At 46.1% G+C, this 20,687-nt stretch overlaps 1 protein-coding gene across 2 annotated transcripts in view; it reads right to left on the bottom strand.

Moving 5' to 3' along the window:
• Window positions 1–20,687, bottom strand: part of FSTL4 (follistatin like 4) — a 440,321-nt gene that overhangs the window by 241,394 nt on the left and 178,240 nt on the right. For both annotated transcript variants that reach the window (XM_082835740.1, XM_082835739.1), the window contains exon 4: window positions 1,286–1,534. In XM_082835740.1, the coding sequence (XP_082691866.1) occupies window positions 1,286–1,534 (249 nt within the window). The remainder of the gene's footprint in view (window positions 1–1,285; window positions 1,535–20,687) is intronic.

The following is a 20,687-nucleotide window of genomic DNA, read 5'->3' as shown; positions in this document are numbered from 1 at the left end:
AACTTTCCGGAGACCCGCCTCCTCCAGGACCCCACTGCCAGGGCCCGTGGACGAGGTGGGAAAGCTGCCCTTTCTCAGGGTGCAGAAGGCCCACAGACCTGGACTCCTCCACTGTGAATCCTCCTGCCACATGTTCCTGGAGCCTGTGCAAGTGAGACCACAGCTCTGCCCTTCCCTCTGGGCACCCAGGCTCCCAGCTGTGACCACACAGAAGCCCTTTTCTGTCAGTGTCACCAGCACTCTGCAGCGGAGCTCCATCCAGGCTTTCTCCTCCCCTCCCGGCCCTGCCCCACAGCACGTCTCGGACCTCATGCAGCCCCACGTGGGCTCCCCACCTCCAGCGTCCCCCGGCTCGGGCCAGTGGGCCTGTTCCCACCTGCCCAAGTGCTGCTTCTCCCGTCTCACATCGTCTGATTTATTCATGTGTGGCCATTTGGGTTCAGCATCACCAATATTTCTACAGGCTGTGGCATGCACCATTCATTGGGGCCACATGAACATGGGAATTTGCGGTCTAGCTCTCATACTCTTGAGCATCTGTGAGTTGTTGACGTCTTGGTGCAAGGCCCTGAGCCACGTGCTGAGGCTATATTCGTGCCCCGAGAGCCACGGGCTCTGCCCTTGAGGCTCTTACCATCCACTGGGAGCTGGCACCGCCCCTCTCCCTCAAGCCCAGCAGAGGGCATGAACCCTTTGGCCCCAACTCCACGGACACCTTCTGAAGTCCTTGCAGGGCCTTCCTCATCTTACTCAGAGGTGTTCTGGACAGGCCAGGTGACCGCTCTAGGCCAGAGCTGGAGTGCCCACCATACTGGGAACCACTGGACTGCGGGGTCCATCCGGCCACATTCTACACACAGCATGGTCTCCTGATTCACGAGACACTGTCCGGAGGGGCCAACGTGCTCTCTGCCGCCACCTGGCAGGGCCCACCCTACGCAAGAGACCTGGGCAGTGCCTACCCTGTGCAAGAGACCTGGGCGGTGCCTTTCAGCCTGGTTCCTACTGGACACATGCTCTGCACCAGCCCAGGGCTTAATGGGCCTCCCTGGCTTCTGATCTCCCAGGGCCTTCCTCTAAGGGCAGGGGCCTCTGGAGGTGGACACAAATGAACACGCATCTCTGAAATGCTGCTGCTGCTATGTTGTTAAGACTCTTTCCTCTTTCTCTTTTTTTAAAAACACATTTAACCTGTAAGACGCAGCACCCAGGTCATTTGTCAGAAAGGCATTAGCAAATCCATGGCACAACCTACGAGCATAGAAGCAGGGAGCCGTCTTCCTACCTTTAAGGAAACAGTCCTTGCTGTGGACGATGACAATCTTCTTCCCCAGCAGGCAGGCAGCACGGTGGAGCTCACAGTGGTTTTCGTAAACCCTCCCGTCGGAGCCACACACGGGCACGTAGCTGGGACTGCAGGCCTCCAGGCACCGGCACTCGGGCTCCCCCGTCTCCCTGCTGAGCGCGCACCTGCTCCCGTGGCTGCAGAACTTCTTCCTGCAGGAGGCCGGCAGCCCACGGTGGCCGGAAAGCCCTGCCAGGCACACAAACACAGAAGGTCAGCCGTGAGCACGCAGGGGTGTGTGGCTCTTTCAGGCTGTGGTGAGCAGAGGCTGTGAAGCTCAGGCCTGGGGGCTCGGGCGCCCCATGGAGCCCCTGCCCCTCTGGCGGGGGTGCTACCAGCAGTGCCCTGCCGTGTAGAACCCAGGTTTTTTGGCTGGCTCTCGCCAAACATCTCAGACACAACCCCTGCCCATCCTGGAAGGGAGGAGTAAAGAGAGGGCCACACGGAGCTGGCAAGGTACCGATGGACCCTGCTGACTGAGCGGAGGAGGGCTTTCCAAGGGACAGAGGGCTTGAGCCAAGGCTCCCGTAACCACAGTGCAGGGAGCACTTGCCTGTCTCTGGGAGGAGACGGTGTGGGGTGGGGGGATAAGGGTAGCAAGGCGTGATTCTGCCTTATAGACTCAGACAGCCAAGCAGAGGCGTTTTGGTCTGATATGTTAGGGACTGGGGAGCCGTGGTGGGGTCTAGGGAGTAAGGAGAAAATGGTACTCTTCTTTTTTTTTTTTTTTTTTTGCGGTACGTGGCCCTCTCACTGTTGGGGCCTCTCCCGTTGTGGAGCACAGGTTCCGGACACGCAGGCTCAGCGGCCATGGCTCCTGGGCCCAACCGCTCCACGGCACGCGGGATCCTCCTGGACCAGGGCATGAACCCGTGTCCCCTGCATCAGCAGGCGGACTCTCAACCACTGCGCCACCAGGGAAGCCCGAAAATGGTACTCTTAAGTTTCAGGATCGGGGGGCAGCCAAGGCAGGGAGGCCAAAAGTTGACCTATTCCTCTGAGGAGAATACAGTTCTCTAGGACACAACAGCAGTGGCGGCACCAGCGGCCTTTGTCTACTGCTCAGTCCTTTCTAGCACAATCCTGCAGCCTGCAGCCACGGGCAAGAAGGCTGAGACCATGGAAACAGCAGCTGCTGTGTTCCTTTGGGTCTCACACTTGCCATGTTGTTGTGTGTCTCCTGCACCCAACACATGCCCATAGTGATCTCAGGCAGCGGTGTCTAGAGCTCACACACCAAAGCAGCAGGACAGCTGGTAGAGTGGCTTATGGCTGAAAAGGTACACTTACATGGAGGGCCAAATAAGCATCTACCACCAACGTGACCCTCCTCCGAAGAGTCCAGAAAACTGGATAATTGCCACGTGGCATTAATGGCAACAGATAGCAACTTGAGAATTATAAAGGGATATAAAGACGCAAATAATTAAAACATGAATGCAGATTTTATGCCCACAGAAGTTTTTGCTTTTAAGTTTTAATTAAATCTTCTTCAAAATATTGGCAAGACAGAATGGCCTGGGCCGTCAAGACTGAACTTTCAGCCTCAAGTCCTACTCCATGGGATTAACATGCCTAAGGAAAAAAAAAACTTGTTTGTGGTTGAGTCTGTTTTTCATCATTATAGATTTGAAAAGAAAAAGTCAGTTATCGGTAGATTAACTGCTTGATTCAATAACTCATTTAAATTCCTCCAGCCTTGGCAAGCTGAGAAATATTGACTTTTTCTTGAATCATAATAAACTAGAAGGTCAAAATATCTCTGAGCAGTATAAAAGTGCAGAGTGTAAGTGGGCGTGGGAATCTCCTTTATCCACCTGGCTAACTGTTGGCGTGTCACCGCGAAGGCTAGGTGGCATTCACCGGCCCCAGCGTGCACCCTCCTGTCAAGGCTGACAGGCGGCGGGGAGCCAAGGCACTCGGCAGTGGGAGGCTCTGGGCCGGAGGCCCTTCACCCAGGGTGCTTATGGCTGCTTTGCCACGGAGTGTGTTTGATTAGTATGATTCTCCTGGGTTATTGGAAAATGGGTTATCCTGGAGAGCACCAGAGGCTACTGGAAGAAACTAACCAGCTCCAAAAGTATCAGCCTTTGTTTCTTTCCCACAAAGTGCTGCCACTGTATCACTATTTTAATAAACTGCCCTGTGGGATGAGAAGGATACCCACTAGCCACCCCATTTTGAAGAAACAAAGCCCAACCTTCCGAGCCGCTGGTCTTTCAGTTCCTGCTTTGGTGCTTTTGCCCCGGCTGTGCTACCTGCCCAGACTGGGCTCTCTCTGGTACATCAGCTCCAATGCACCCTTGGGGTCCACTTCCTCCACCAGGTGCCTGCTGCCACCTCCAGTTCGAGGGCCCCTCTCTGAACCCCCTGACCCTGAGAGGGTCTGCCCCACTCTCTGGCCTCAGGACGCCCCACGGGTGCAGGGCCTTTGTTTTCTTGAGCCTGCCCCTCACTCAGGATTTAAGAAACACAATAGTTTTCAAAGCTGTTCTCCCTAACTGTTTCGGTGCTTAACCCCCAGGCTAAAAGCTGGGACGGGAAGGTGGAAAGGGCCCCCGCATGTAGTGACTGTTCAGGGGTGTGCCTCCCTTGCCACCTCCATGTGGGGAGCTGGAGGGATGGAGGCATGAAGGGGAGGCAACTGTCCGTAGAGGTGGGCCTCCTCTGGGGTAAAGGGGACTAGAAACGGGAGTGGCAGTGCAGCGAGGCCCTTCAGAGACCACCTAATCCAGGGCAGGCATCAAAGGAAGGCCAGTGAGCTGTGGACGGGGGTGGGGAGAATCCTCTCTACCTGATCCTATCCCCTCTGAGACGCCCATGTGCCCAGGCCGCACCCAACACCTCTGAGGACCAGAGCTGCACGTGGCGCTTCCGACGCCCAGGTTTGATCATCCTGCAGGTGTGGCTCCGAGCGCCTCCCCCAGGCTGTGCTCTGAGGGGTCAGTGTTAAGAAAACAGTTGTGCCAACCTGTGCTCATCGAAGTGGCCAAGAACACTCAGGTTCTCTCTGACATGGAAATGGGCTGTTGGCAAATATTTGATTCCTAATTATTTGCAATTAAGACAAAAGTACCTTGAAAGCCCTGCACCTGCCTTTCCCAGTCTGTGGCCAGTAGGCCCCCTGAACAAGCAGAGAATGCCGTGCATGGGGGCGGCCTGGAGTCCCGACCCCGGCGTCCGAGACGCCGGCCAAGCGTGGTTTCATTAAATGAGGCCCTTGTCACCACTTCCCCCTTGTTATGAAAACAGAATGAATTCCCCCCTCCTACCAGGACGATGATAAAACAGTAATGGGAAAGGTAACCAAGTGAGACTGCCAGCAACTGCCTACAGTATTTATGAGGACGACCATGATGCCTGAAAAAGATATAATGTGCTTAATTTATAGGCATAAAGAAAGTCATTTACCCGGGTTAGAAACTGATCATCTCACCAAATAAGCTACTTTTCAACACTAATTAAATGTACCTGACATGGTCAGACATGGGAATTGTTACATGAAAGTGATGGTGGCAGAAGAAACAAGTCCATTTGTACCAGTCGGTGCTAAAGCCTCCCTCTGCAATTCAAATAAGGATGCTCGATTTGACCGCCACAGACCAGGGATCTGCAGGCGGTGGAGGTCAGCCGTGGTGGAGTCAAGCCCGCCCGACCCCAGGGGAGGGATCAGAGGGAGAAGCCTTCCTCCTTCGCCCAGAGCAGGAAGGCTCCTTCCTTGGTTTCTCACCTCTGACCACAGCACAGAGCACAGACAGTTCAGTTATTTTGCCCCCAAACTCTGACTCAGTCTCTGAAACTGGTTCTTCACACAGAATAAACCAGTGAGCTCTCCCCTCTCAGGGATCATGCCCTGAGTGGCACACAAGGGGAAACCCCTTCGAGTTCCTCTTTGGGATGCTAATTCCACTTCAGGCATGTTTGCCCAGGGCAGCATTTCACCTGAGAACTTGTCCTTGCCTACTGAGGGGAGCCCCTCCCCTTTCCCAGCCTGCGGAGGTCATTCTAGGTCTCTGTGGGCGGTGCTGCCTAGGCCCCCTCCGGCTGGCCTCAGTGTCCCAGCAAAGGGCTGGGGCTGAGACGCCCACTACCTCGCCCCACCCCTCCACAAAGCCACAGTGAGGCGATGGCTTGGCTCTACGGTGGCTGCACACTCTGCGGGGCCCAAGGCCAAGAAGAGTGGGACGTGGACGCAGAAGACGAGAGGTGACAGGTGCAGCCCCAAGTACCGGCCGCCCTGCACGCTGATGGCCTCACTGCTGCCTGCCGTGAACCCCTGTCTGGCATCGCAGTGGTCTCCAGCTGCTGCAGACGGAAGGTATTTGTCCAGGAATGAGGGGCCCACCTGTCAGCAGACATAGCCCCTTACACACAGATTATAGGCTTTATTCTCTGTGCACTGATATGGGTCCGCCGGGGAGCTGCAGCCCATCTCCTGTGTCATGGTCAGGTTCTTTAAAGACCTAGAGCGAAGAGTGGTGTGTGTACAGAGGTGTAGCTGTGTGGGCTGTATCAGGCAGGGGCTGAAGGTGACGATCCCAGTACGTGTCCCTACCTCATAGCCCCAGACATGCCCAAGGTGGTCTGGAGACAGAGCGTCTGGTAAACTTTGACTCTGTTTAGCAGAGACCAGACAAGTGCCTTGGAAGTGGCTGCAGAATTGGGGTTTATGCGAGAGCCAGGCAGAGACCCAGGTCTGCAGCCAGTGCAGTTTCTACACACCAGATGCGGTGGGTGGTAACAACAGGGTGCTTCAGGAGTGCCTGCCGGCCAGCCCTCCAACCACCTATTCACCCAACAAATACTTACGGAGCACCTCCCATGGGCCAGACCCTATTCTAGGTGCTGGCGACACAAGGCAGACTGGGACACTGTCCTCAGGGCACTGACAGTACAGTGCAGGAAGACACACGAGAGCGTGAACAGGCAAACACACACACAAGACAAATGTGGGTTGGGGAAAAGGCCAGGAAGGAGCTAAGTAGGGCGTTGTGGTGGGCCGACTTTCATCTGAGGTCAGGGAAACCTTCTTTTTTTGGGGGGGGGGGCTTTCATTTTACTTTATTTATTTATTTATATTTCTTAACATCTTTACTGGGGTATAATTGCTTTACAATGGTGTGTTAGTTTCTGCTTTATAACAAAGTGAATCAGTTATAAATATACATATATCCCCATATCCCCTCCCCCTTGCGTCTCCCTCCCACCCTTCCTATCCCACCCCTCTAGGTGGACACAAAGCACCGAGCTGATCTCCCTGTGCCATGTGGCTGCTTCCCACCAGCTATCTATTTTACATTTGGTAGTGTATATATGTCCATGCTACTCTCTCACTTCGTCCCAGCTTACCCTTCCCCCTCCCCATGTCCTCAAGTCCATTCTCTATGTCTGCATCTTTATTCCTCTCCTGCCCCTAGGTTCTTCAGAACCATTTTTTTTTTTTTAGATTCCATATATATATGTTAACATACGGTATTTGTTTTTCTCTTTCTGACTTCACTCTGTATGACAGTCTCTAGGTCCATCCACCTCACTACAAATAACTCAATTTCATTTCTTTTCATGGCGGAGTATTATTCCATTGTATATATGTGCCACATCTTCTTTATCCATTCATCTGTCGATGGACACTTAGGTTGCTTCCATATCCTGGCTATTGTAAATAGAGCTGCAATGAACATTGTGGTACATGACTTTTTTGAATTATGGTTTTCTCTGGGTATATGCACAGTAGTGGGATTGCTGGGTCGTATGGTAGTTCTATTTTTAGTTTTTTAAGGAACCTCCATCTTGTTCTCCATAGTGGCTGTATCAATTTACATTCCCACCAACAGTGCAAGAGGGTTTCCTTTTCTCCACACCCTCTCCAGCATTTATTGTTTGTAGATTTTTTGATGATGGCCATTCTGACTGGTGTGAGGTGATAGCTCATTGTAGTTTTGATTTGCATTTCTCTAATGATTAGTGATGTTGAGCATCCTTTCATGTGTTTGTTGGCAATCTGTATATCTTCTTTGGAGAAATGTCTATTTAGGTCTTCTGCCTTGAGAACGTGAGATTTGACCTGAGACCTGAAAGTCAGGGGGCAGAGCCCTGGGCCGGGGAGAGAACAGCAGCCTGGGGGCCCGGAGCCCTGTGTACAGAGCAAGGGGGCGGCACAGGGAGAGGCCTGGATTGCTCCCAGGCAGACCTCACCGGGGCAGAACCAGTCTGTAGAGTCAAATTTGCCGCATTGCCCAGCTGTACCCCCGGGGAAGTGGGGCGACTCTGGTTCCCTGGAAGCCTGCAGTCAGCTCTTGGGAACTGAATGTTGGAGGGAGGCCCCATCTCCTGGCGCTCAGCACTCCTAGCTCCATACCTGGCTGAAAGGGCCCGTCCTCAAACACCCTCACAGGCCACAAGGCTCTTAGCACCTCACAGGCTGCTGGTGGGGACGAGAAAAGCTCTCCTGGTCTCTCAGCACTGGCCCCCTTGGTGGCAACCTCCATATTCTCTGGGTGACCTGAGTACTGTGGCTGCCCTGGGTCCACCTCTGCCCTGCAAAGTCTCATTCACGCTCAAGGGCTGGAAAGAGAATCTGCAATTCCTCCCAGGGAGATGTGCATTTCCAGTAGTACCCAGCCAGGGGGCTGTTGCTTAAAGTAACTCCTAGTTACGGAGTAAACGGTAAACTCCTGTTTACTGAGGCGTGCCAATGGCCAGGCACCATGCCTAACACTTACATGAGCTCATCTAATCCTCATTTCATCCTCGTAACAGCCCTGTGAAGTAGACACACAGGCCTCACTCTGAATGTATTTGTATATGTGCCCATTTTACAGACTGGGAAATACGAGTCAAGCGGTGACATGCCTATGGTCAGACAGCAAGCAGGATGTAGGTGGTACAGCCTAGATGTGAATGAGTCTCACCTCAAATCCCTCGGACTTGGGATAATCTGCTCAGTCAGGAATACGATCCCTGCCTCAAGGAACTCAGGCCAGGAGGGTTCAGACGTCCATAGTCTGAGCTTCTCCGACATCAGGACACATACAAATGTCCGCAGCCCTGGCCGGTAGGCTTTCTGCTGCTGATTATGCAGCTAGGAGGCCAGTTTAGCAAATTCTCTGAGGGCTGGAGGTTTACAGAGTCACAGGAGGAAGCGCTGCTTGGATCTTCGAACATCGAATCCCAAACCCACTCCTCAAGCACGGACACCGGGTCCGCGACCCCCTCCCTCCGTTATGATGTCTTTCAGCTTCAGTGGCCCCCTGCTCCCCTCCTCTGGGCTTTTCCCCTGAAATTGTTCAGGTGACTAGTGGGCAGACGTGATGTTCTCTCAGTGACCACACAGCACAGCCTAAGCTGAGAGCACTGTGTGCTTCATGAAAATGGAAGTTTGACCAGCTCGGAAACACGTGACCAATTTTCCAGCTCCCAAAGCTTAACAGCACCATATGGTTACCCATCGCTGGAAGGTAACTTAACCTGTTCCGTGTATGGCTCACAGATACTAAATTAAGGTCTGACAAATTGGCTTCAAAACACACCACTAAGTCAAAGCCAGAAACGCCTGGCACACGGACAGAGGAAGGAGGACCTTTAACCCTCAGCGGGCTCTCAGTTCTGCCTGAGGAATTTGATTCTAACCAATTCTGCATCAAGCCAAAACACAGACTAGGATGCTACACACTGTCCAAGGTCCCTGGGCAGGGCTTCTGAAGACAGTTATTTCCAGTCAGGGATGAAGAACATAAGTGCCAAAGTATACTTTCCAAAAACTTGAAAACAGGACTCTGATGAGAATACAAAATAAGCAAGTGTTAAAGATATATTCAACTCAGTAATGAGGGACCTGCAGGAGGGTGCAGCTGGTTCAAAGGAGAGTTGGAGGAGGTATACAGGTATTGGAGAGAGAAGGTGGGATGAGATAGCCAGGAGAGGCACACCACCAGGTAATGACCTACAGGGCAAGAACACCATACCGTCTGGGGGTTATTTTTTCCACCTGAAAGAAATAGTTTGCATCTTTACTGGAAACAAATCTGTAAGTTAACATATAACTGCATAGTCTGGGCCTTTAATTAACACAAAATAGTGAGTTGAACAAAGGTACAACTCCGTAGCATGGATCAGTATATCATTTTTATACTGCTAAAACATGTTCCCATATGACACGGGGAGAACTCGCCACCCTCCCTTGTCCTTATTCCCAAGCGCTGGACAATTTTCCCAATGCCACAAAGTGCCTAAGATGTCATCTGAGTTGGCTGCCAGGACTTGCACCCTTGCCTCCTACCTGGGGCAGCTCCTTCTCCTGGAGCCCCCAGCCTCACAAAAGACCCCAGAGGGAGGAAATGAGACCCCAAGCCACTGAGCTCAGCTCTGCTGAACTCTCACGTGCTGAAAGGCACCTGGTGTGGGAGGGTGAGAACAAGCTGGAGCCGGTCGGGTGCGAGTGAACCCATCTTAGTGCTCACGTGAACCCTGAACCGCATCTGGGTTTCAAGCAACCCGTGGTTAAACCTCACATTGACCCAGCCCTGGGCTCCTGGCCTTGTTAGCTGTGTGATTCCAGGCAAGTTCCCCACCCTCTTTTCCCTCTAATTTAAAAATGAGGATAACAATGGTTTGCCCTTTACAGGATTTTTTTTTTGAGGATTAAATGAGCTGATTCATGCGAAGGGCTTGGCACATAGTAAGTGCTCAATTCAGACATTTGGAATTACTGACAGGTTGAATAAATAAGACTGAAAAATAAAGCCATTTGGGTTTACTGATATAAGTGTATACAAGCGTGGGCTGGTTACAGTCTTCAGGAGGCCTGCCTTAATGAAAAGGGGAGCATATTTGTATTGAAAGTATTGCCTGGTTTTAAAAGGCAGACTCACAATAGCATGCTTCATAATATCTCGAAGAAATGCTTCCCTTGCAGTTTCCCTTACATTGGGAGTTTGCTTGACCCAAGTAAAGTCTGCCCAGCTTCTGAGGGAGTCTGAAATCACACATTCTCAGGGCACAGTGAACAGCACTGGCCTGAAGCCCAAACGCAGCAGGCTCCACTCCACACCTCAGGGTCCCTGCCAGGCGAGCCCAGAGTTCAGTTTCAAAGGTAGCCATGGCACGGGCCCTGGTCCTGTGAACGTCGCAGGCCCACTTACCTCACTCAGTCCTGGTGTATCTCTCCCCTCTGGGAGCCCTGTGCACTGTTATGCCATCTCTCCCTCTATATTGTGTGATGATAGTAAAGCTACCTGACTCACGATTTTTAAGAGCGTTCTCCCTGGGGCCTCCCACAGGCATACTCCACTTAAAACGGGCTCCCAGACTGCTGGCCTGGAGCTTTTTCTAGCTGTTTGCCAGCACTCAGCACTTCTCACCCCCCCCCCCCCCCCCCCCCCCCCCGCCGCTCCTGTGGCTCCCCTGACAGAAGAGCAGGCCCTGGGGCAGGGCCTCCGCAGCCGGACTTCACAGTCACCCAGAGCTCCAGGGCGGGCATGCGGTAGTCCCTGTGGCTTCAGGGCAAAGATCAGGTTCTACTTCTGCTGTTCAGAGCTCGGCACAGGGCCTGGCACAGAGTGGGCTGCGGAAAACGCCAGGTGAAAGACAGAATCTGATTAGGACACTACAGAGACCCAAGACGGCTTGCTAGAGATCTGAGTAATCAGAAATCAATGGTTCCAAAGAGACAGACATGGGGACACCATGAGTAATAGAAGGAGTGGAGGCTGTGGACAGCATTTGGGTGGGAGACTAGAGACCTGGGTTCTGTCCGGGTTCTACCAAAGCAAGTCTCTTTCACACCTGAGCCGCAGTTCCCTTATCGGTAACATGAGGCAGTGTCTAGAAATTCCTTGAGACTGAATTTAGGGTGTCTATAAAAGCCTGTGTTCTAACTTGCACATCTTTTGGCTGTAATAAAACTACAGTAATTCCTTCTTTTTCTTTTTGCCTCTATTTGCCCTATCAAGCGACTTCAACTGGCCTCTGAAGGGTTATTTCAGAGACGAACTTGGGAGGAAAAGCTGCATAAAAATGTGAAGCACAATAGGATTTTTGCCCTTGGGAGAGTTTCTTTTACAAAATGGTTTTGTTTTAGAGTACTTCCTCCAAATATACTCCTATCCCCAAGTTCCTGTTCCTCTCCAGTTCGCATCTGTCTTATTCTCTAGTCACCAGGGCCCTTATTTTTCCTCCGGTACCGAGCTCCCCTGTCACTTTCTCTAGCTCCTCGGGGCTCCCTGTGTCTTCCAGCTGAGAGGGCCAGTTGCTGCTGCTCTCAGTGGGTCTTCACTCTCTCCCTGATGCCTCATTACGTGGGTTTGTTCCTGCTTCTCCACCAACTAATGATTCAAGGCCATGACACCTCGGACTGCCTCTAATTATTTCAAGGATTATTGTAAAGACGCTCAGCGTGAGCCACCAGGATGTTCCCCAGCACTTTAGACCTATGACCGCAGAGGGGATGCTAACTAAATCCTTCCAGGGCCCTTTACCTGCTGTACAAGTGCTGCCCCCAGGTCAACGCATTATCTTGGTAGATCACTGGTCTTTGTGATGTATATTATAAACAGAGAGAATAATATGTACTTCTTGACCATCCTTTTAAAAAAATGAAGCACAATGAAAATATCTAATATAAGCACAGAAAAATTTAGTACTTTCAATCAGAAGGGTATCAGTTTCTCCTCTCAAAGATCTGCCCTTTTCTCTCATTGGGATTAGCAGCCATAAAAATATTTGCTGGATAATATCAAAATAAAGCTTAGTAATAGTATCAAATAGGTAATTCCATTTCTCCTCTGGTTTGCCTGAACCAAGTGGCTGCTGAGGCCTCTGGCAGGTGGGCCTAAGGGCTCAGGGAGGCTGGCTATCCTGGCTGAATGGGTCTCCCCCCCGAGACCAGGAGAGCACATGCTGACCAGAGAGCAGGAGGCTTCTTCCAGGTGTCTCCGCAGGGGCTCGACAACCTGTCTACTCCCACATAAAGGCCCTCAGGACCAGCCACCCCCTATCAGGGCCTATCTGGGAGACCACTACTGCATTAGAGTCCTTCAGCGTCTGAACTTGAGCTCCAGGGAGCAGGCAGTGGACCATAACCACGGACACTAGGGGGTCCAGCCTCCAGGGGGAGGAGGAACAACCAGAATCAGAGCTGCTGGAGCAGGATAACAACTTCAACAGAGACAACAAACTATCAAAACTCCAGGAGAGGTGACTACAGCACAGAGAAGGTTTTCAAGAGAGTTGTGATTTTTGAACCAAAAAGAAAATCAGAGGAATTTAAAAAGAGAATGGTCAGTATTGGGACTCAAATTAGTGGCCTCCAAGATCAAGTAGAGTACATATCTCAAAGCCCAGAGCAAAAATAGAAAAGAAACTCTAAAATACAGTAGTCATTCTAAATAAAAACTTTAAGGAAAAAAAGCACGGAGGACAATTTCCAAATACGTCCTTTTAAATGACCAACCACTGTTTCAATTAAAAATCAGGAGCCAGGCTTCTCTGGTGGCGCAGTGGTTGAGAGTCTGCCTACCGATGCAGGGGACGCGGGTTCGTGCCCCGGTCTGGGAAGATCCCACATGCCGTGGAGCAGCTAGGCCGTGAGCCATGGCGGCTGAGGCTGCGCGTCCGGAGCCTGTGCTCCGCAACGGGAGAGGCCACAACTGTGAGAGGCCCACGTACCGCAAACAAAAACAAAAACAAAAACAAACAAAAATCAGGAGCCAGACAGGGATACTGGTCATCACCATTTTTATTCATAAAGGGAGTGTAGTAAGACAAGAAAATGAAATATTTGTAAAACTTTGGAAAAGACAACTAACAATTATCTCTTTTTGCTGATTGTATATCTATATACTTAGAAAACTAAGGGGCTCTAGTGCAAAGATATGAAAATTTTAAGAGAATTATTATGAGGTGGTTGGACAGATGATAAATATGCCAAAATTAACCATTCTTTTCTTCACTAGCAAAATAATTAGAAATGAGAAAGGGAAAAGAGTCCACTCATAATAATGATAAGACTATAAAAGATAAGACTATATTGGTCCCAGATAACCAAGAAAAATAAGAAAAAGAATAATGAAGGGGGATGTGCCTTTCTAGATATCAGAACATCAAATCAGAAAGCTGTTATGATCAAATCAATATGATAACGAGTGAGGAATAGACAGATCAATGACTGTAGTTGTGACAATAAAATAGAAGAGGGGATCCAGAAATAAATCCCTGTGTATCTGAAAAGTCGATGTATGACAAGAGTGGCTACTGCATGGGGTACATGATAGTCATTTGATAAATGATGTTGGGGTACCTAGCTATCCACCTGGAATAAAATAACATCAGAACCCTATTTCACACCACATAAAAGTCAAATTCAAGTAGCTGTACATGTTTAAGTTATTCTTATTAAATAATGAGTGGATATAAAAGAACAGTTACACACTTTGTGGACAGCATAAGCATTGCAGCACGATGAACAACTATGTACTCACCTACCCATTTAAAGAAAAAGAACAGTTTCACTAGTTTTGAGTTCCTCCGATACTATACCCTCATTTCCGCTCAGAGGTAAACATTATCTGGATTTTTTTGTTTATTATTATTTTGCTTTTCTTTGTCGTTTGATCTCATCTTTGCATTTCTATGCAATATACTGCTTTTTTTTTTACATGTTTCTGAACTTTACAGAAATGAATCACATTGTATTTATTTACCTGAGAAGTTACCTCTTTGACCTTGCACTATGTTTTGTTTCATCCACATCGTTGCATATACCTGTAATTCGTTTTCACTTATGTTGCCCATTGTACACACACGTCATTATTCATTTATATAGTCTATTTAGGTTGTTGATTGCCTTTTCCTATGGTCTTCTTTCTCTCTTTTGTTTCTTTATTTTGGATTGAATACTTCACCTTTCATTGTTTTTCTTCTAGTCATAAAAATTGAACATACTCTTTTTATTCTTCTACTCTTTACTCCATAAATTAAAAAATGTATAAATTAACCCAAGTCTGAAGTTAACCAATAACTTTACTCTCCACATGAAGAGCATATGAACTACAATCATTCCTTTCCTGACCTAAATATATAATAGTATATATTAATTCGATTTTTATGCCTCAAATTTTCTTAGTTATGTTTGTCTAAAATATCCATTTTATCCTTGTTTTAAAGAGTCATTTATGCTGTGTAATTAATTCTATATTCACAGATTTTTCCTCTCAACTCAATGAACATTTTATTCCCCTGCTTCTTGGCTTCCACTGTTGTTGAGATGTCAGCTGACAGCCTTTTCATTCTTTTGTAGGTAATCCATCTTTTCTCTTTGGATCATTTTAAGACCTTTCCTTTGGTTTTCTGCAGTTTCTCTAGGATGTAAGTATGCATATTTCTTTGCTTTTGTTCTGCCTATGATTCATTGGGTTTCCTGGAAGTGAGGATTCATGTCTTTCATCAATTTGTGGAACTCGCAGCCATCTTCCTTTAGATACTGTCTCTGCTCCATTATTTCTCTCCTTTTTCAGGCATTCTGATTAGACACGCGTTACAAGTTCTCATTCTATCTCAATAACTCTTATCTCTTTCACCTTTCCCATATTTGGTTTCTCTGTGCTGCATTCTGTGTAATTTTTTCAAATTCATCTTCTAGCTCCTGAATTCCCTCTTTGGCTTTTTCTAGTCTACTCTTACATTCTCCCATTGAGTGTTTAACTTTGAATTTTTATTTCTAGAAGTTCTATTTCATTCTTCATGAAGATGAATGGTCATCTGTAGAATCTCTTGATTTTCAACCATATTCCAATCTTCGAAAAATATTAAACATACATATTTTATTTTCTGTGTCACTTTGCTGTTTATGCTGGTTGTTACATGGTGCCTCCCTCCATGGTGTTTTAAGATTTTTTTTTTAAAGACTGAGTTTACATTTCCCGGAAGTCGATCTGTGAAAATTCAGGATGCACAGTTTGAAGATGGGCTCATCTTGATTGTGCCAGGCATTCAAGGACTCCATCATTCTGGGTTAAACTCAATTTTATGTTTGAGATTTTACAGACGACCTAGGTAGTTTGCATCTGAGCTATACTTTCTTGTGGAGATCAGCATATGGTTATATGTTATCATGGGATATTTTCCCTCTCTGCTCTCTAATTTTGTGCCAAGATTTGAGACAAGCACATTTCCTTGCACTTGTTTGGGACAGGGTGTGTTTCTTTCTTGTTTAACCCTCCACTGTGGATGTAACGCTTTGGAGTTTCAGGTTTATAATGGGAAGGGGGAAATTTTTCCAAATATGTCCACCTTGGAAGGACCCTGGGATTTGTCCTTGCTGCCCTGAATTATGTTGGGTGTGCAAACCAAAGCTAAGGTTCACCCAGTTTGGCAAAAGCCCTCCACGTAAAGCCAGCTTCATAGCTACATGACCTCTCTAGGTTTCTGATTTCAGTTGCTTTTTTAACCTGTAAGTATTCCTTACATTCTTACCAGCACATCAAAGCTTAAAAGAATTTATAAATATATTTCTCTGACCATTGCCAGAGGCAGAATTTAGATTATGACTTTAAAAACTATTACATAACAATTTAAAAAACTGAAGTAAATACAGGGGTATGACATTCAACACAGCACTAGCTAGCTCTTTGGAAAGTGGCTGAGAACTGCTGTGCCACAGAAGAGACTCAGGAAAGGCTGGGGTCATTGCCAGAGAGCCTATTGTAACTTTCCTGAGTCCACCTGCATGTTTAAAGCAAACTTAAGCCCTTCCATCACCAGCAAGTTAAAAATTAAAGAGAAGTCTATGAATGGGGTGCAGTGGAAAAAAAGAAAAAGACACAGTTGTCCCCAATAACCTATGTCCCTATCTGCCACCTCAAAGCTCAGAGCAGGTCCTCTCAGGAGCAGTATTTTTCTCAGTATACAGATGTGGCTGGTGACAAATACAAGGAGAGTGACTGGCCACTTTTGGACCACTTGTGATAAAAGAAATAAAAAGATTGAGTTGAGTTTGAAGTATCTTCTGAATAAACAATGCCTTTAGGCACCGTGTGGGTCTCCGACCTTTAATGTCATCTGATCTCTAGTTTATACTGACCAAAGCAAACCTGCTTTCGATTGGTCCTGCTCTCCGGAGGCAGCAGCATCAGAGTGAGGGCTTTACTCTCACTGACATATTTCTACCTAAAGCCTGGGCAGAAGTCACTCTGTAATAGGTGTTGGCTCAGCCTTATTTACAGTGGCAAAATGGAACAATATTAAAAATCAAAATGTCCTTCTAAGCAGGTCTTATTAGCCAAAACAAAATTATTTTTGATTTGTGACAACTAGCATACTTATCATCTCAACTCTAAACATGTCAGAATGACTTTTGCTTTTTTAACTGAAGGAGAGAAAATTCTAATGATATTTTAACTTCAAAAATTCATAGTTAAGAGGTAGGCAGCAGAGTATAGTGGTGGCCAGGTGGCGGGGGTGGGGCACCACAAGGAAGGGGACCAAAGGATGATGGCCAAGTTGGTTCTGGTAGGCAGCTGCACTGGGCAGTGGCAAGGTGGAATTAGGACCCACAGAGGAAGGTGGGGTCAGGACATTATTTTATATACAGAGGGACCTAGTAATGGATGAATACCTTGAGGATAATGGGAGCCAGGTTTCTCATTGAAGAAGAGAGTTATAAATATGAAAAGAGGGAAGCTAGCAGGAACCCTATAGAATGAGCCCTGTATATATATGTGTGTGTGTGTGTGTGTGTGTGTGTGTGTGTGTGTGTGTGTGTGTGTGTGTATTTCCTGTATCTCTTTTCTGAGAGGGTCCAGGAGCAGCAAAACTCCAGTGGCAAGGAGCACATTTTACTCTCAGTCTTGGTTTCTAAATGCAATTCACCACTAATGGGAACCAAAGGTCTTTGAAGAAATGGCTTATTCCAGAGAAGGGGCAGGGAAAGTATAAGAAGAGCCCAGAATATCTTGTTGTGCCAGAAAGTAATGAAAAACTTTCTTACATATCAAAAGACGGGACATATCAAAAGACACAGAAGCTAGTTTGAAGAAGCTCCCACGGGCCAAATCTGGGATATTTTGGGCATGAAAATAAATAATGACAGTAGCAGATAATATCCCACTGAATAAACAGAAATCTACAAATCCAGACTGATTTTTAAAAAGTGAGCAAATAAATGGGGAAACAGAAAATTCTTCCAGTGGATTACAGTAGAATTTCAATTAATAAAAGTAGAAGAAATCAAGGAATTAGAAAATTTTCATTTGGCAATGATAGTACTAATTATTTCAAACCAAAAAAAATCAATAAATGCTAAAACTAGTGGGTGAAAGAGGAATAACAGGATATTTACATAGTTTCAAAATAGCTCATCAGAAAACATTTATTAGTTTTAAAGGAAAACCGAGCAACTTTACAGTGGAGAAAGCTGGCAGATATCACCTTATTCAAGTGATCGAAGTTAACCTCACCAGTGATGGGAGAAGTTGACATCAATTCTTAATTGCTGGGATGCAGGAGAAGTGCTCATCATAACTTCACTTATATTCTTGCCAAAATTTCATAACCTCAAGTCACAAGGAAACATTAGAAAAACCCAAATTGAGAGACACTATTAAAATGACTGGCCTATAATTTTAAAAAATGTTAAGGATATGAAGGTCAAGGATTGAAGGATTGAAGAACTGTTCTGAATTGAAGCAGGCTGAAGACAGATGACAGCTAAATGTAATGGGTGATCTGGTGTGAATTCTCTTACTAAAAAGGATGTTGTTAGGACAGCCGGCAAAAGTTGAATGGGGTCTTTTGTGAAGTATATATGAGAGTTCTTTGTATTGTTCTTACAATTTTCCAGTAATATGGAAAATATTTTTAAAAATAGGGCATCTTAAATTTCAGACAGAATTATACTTCTGTATAGGACAGAGAAATTTCCAAAAGATTGTTGTCCCCGTTATAACAACAAAAAAACCCAGAAGGACTAAAATTCATATCTTTCTTAAAGTCGTGTGACAGTAATGACGGAATATATGTCTAAGTGAACCAAATTCAGAGAAGAACAAGCCTTTAATAGAACTGAATATACAATATATGAATTAAAGGATTTACTAGCTGGACTTTAATAAGAATAAGCTGACTGGACACAGCAGATAATGAGATCAGCAAATTCCTAGATAAGTCAATAATAAAAATGGCTGAAGCACAGAGAAGAAAAATAGTGAAAAAAGACTGAACAGATCACCAGAGAGCTGGGGGATAATCTGAATAGGACTAACATACATGTAATTGGAGTTTTAGGAGAGGAGAGAAAGAATAGGGCAAAAGGAATATTTCAAAAGATATTGGCTAAAATTTAAAAAACTGACTCAATCCATGACATGGGAGGTAAGAGTATTCAAGGGAGAAAAGACAGTCTCTTCAATAAGTGGTGCTGGGAAAACCGGAGAGCTACATGTTAAAGAATGAAATTAGAACACTCCCTAACACCATACACAAAAATAAACTCAAAACGGATTAAAGACCTAAATGTAAGGGCAGATACTATATAACTCTTGGAGGAAAACACAGGCAGAACACTCTCTGACATAAATCGAAACAAGATCTTTTATGATCCACCTCCTAGAGTGATGAAAACAAAAACAAAAATAAACAAATGGGACCTAATTAAACTTAAAAGCTTTTGTACAGCAAAGGAAACCGTAAACAAAATGAAAAGACAACTCACAGAATGGGAGAAGATATTTGCAAATGAAGGGACTGACAAGGGATTAATCTCCAAAATATACAAACAGCTCATGCAGCTCAATATCAAAAAAAACCCACAAACAACCCTCAAAAAATGGGCAGAAGATCTAAATAGACATTTCTCCAAAGAAGACAGACAGATGGCCAAGAAGCACATGAAAAGATGCTCAATATCACTAATTACTAGAGAAATGCAAATCAAAACTATAGTGAGGTTCCACCTCACACTGGTCAGAATGGCCATCATCAAAAAATCTACAAAAAATAAATGTTGGAGAGGGTGTGGAGAAAAGGGAATCCTTCTACACTGTTGGTGGGAATGTAAACTGGTACAACCATTATGGAGAACAGTATGGAGGTTCCTTAAACAACTGAAAATAGAGCTACCATATGATCCAACAATTCCACTCCTGGGCATAGGAGAAAACCGTAATTCAAAAAGATACAGGCACCTCAATGTTCATTGCAGCACTATCTACAATAGCCAGGACATGAAAGCAACTTAAATGTCCACTGACAGAAGAATGGTTAAAGAAGATGTGGTACATATATACAATGGAATATTACTCAGCCATACAAAAGAAGGGAATAATGCCATTTGAAGCAACATGGATGGATCTAGAGATTGTCATACTGAGTGAAGTAAGTCAGACAGAGAAGGACAAATATTGTATGATATCACTTATATGTGGAATCTAAAAAAAATGGCACAAATGAACTTATCTACAAAACAGAAATAGAGTCACAGATGTAGAAAACAATCTTATGGTTACCAGGAGGAAAAGAGGGAAGGATATATTGGGAGGTTGGGATTGACATATACACACTACTGTATATAAAATAGATAATTAATAAGGACCTACTGTGTAACACAGGGAACTCTACTCAATACTCTGTAATGACCTATATGGGAAAAGAATCTAAAAAAAGAGTTGATATATGTATTCAATATACCTGATTCACTTTGCTGTACAGCAGAAAGTAACACAACATTGTAAATCAATTGTACTCCAATAGAAATTAAAACAAACACAACAAAACAAAACAAACAAAAAACCTGAAAGACATCAACCAAATATCCAAGAAGTTATGTGAACCAAAGCAAAAGGAACTCCAGCAAAGAAAATCACAGAGAAAACTATCATCAAGCTACTGAAAACCAAATATAACAAGAAAATGTAAAAAGCAGCCAGAAGAAAAAAGGTATACCGCCTTCAAGAGAATAAGAAGAATGATGTTGGGACTTCCCTGGTGGTGCAGTGGTTAAGAATCTGCCTGCCGATGAAGGGGACACAGGTTCAAGCCCTGGTCTGGGAAGTTGTGTGCCACAACTACTGAAGCCCACATGCCTAGAGCCTGTCTCCGCAACAGGAGAAGCCACTGCAAAGAGAAGTCCATGCACCTCACCGAAGAGTAGCCCCTGCTCTCCGCAACTAGAGGAAGCCCACACACAGCAACGAAGACCCAGTGCAGCCAAAAACAAATGAATTAATTAATTAAAAAAAAAAGAAGAATGATGTTTCATTTCTCATCAGAAACGATGGAAGTCAAAAGACAATGAACAAAGCTTCCACTATAAGAAGGAAAAAGAAGAACACTAAAAGGAAGTAGAAGGAAG

Source organism: Leucopleurus acutus, assembly GCF_964270905.1.
Source record: "Leucopleurus acutus genome assembly, chromosome: 3".
Classification (NCBI taxonomy): domain Eukaryota; kingdom Metazoa; phylum Chordata; class Mammalia; order Artiodactyla; family Delphinidae; genus Leucopleurus; species Leucopleurus acutus.
Note: the sequence above shows the minus strand (reverse complement) of the source record. Positions and strands in the feature narration are given on the sequence as shown.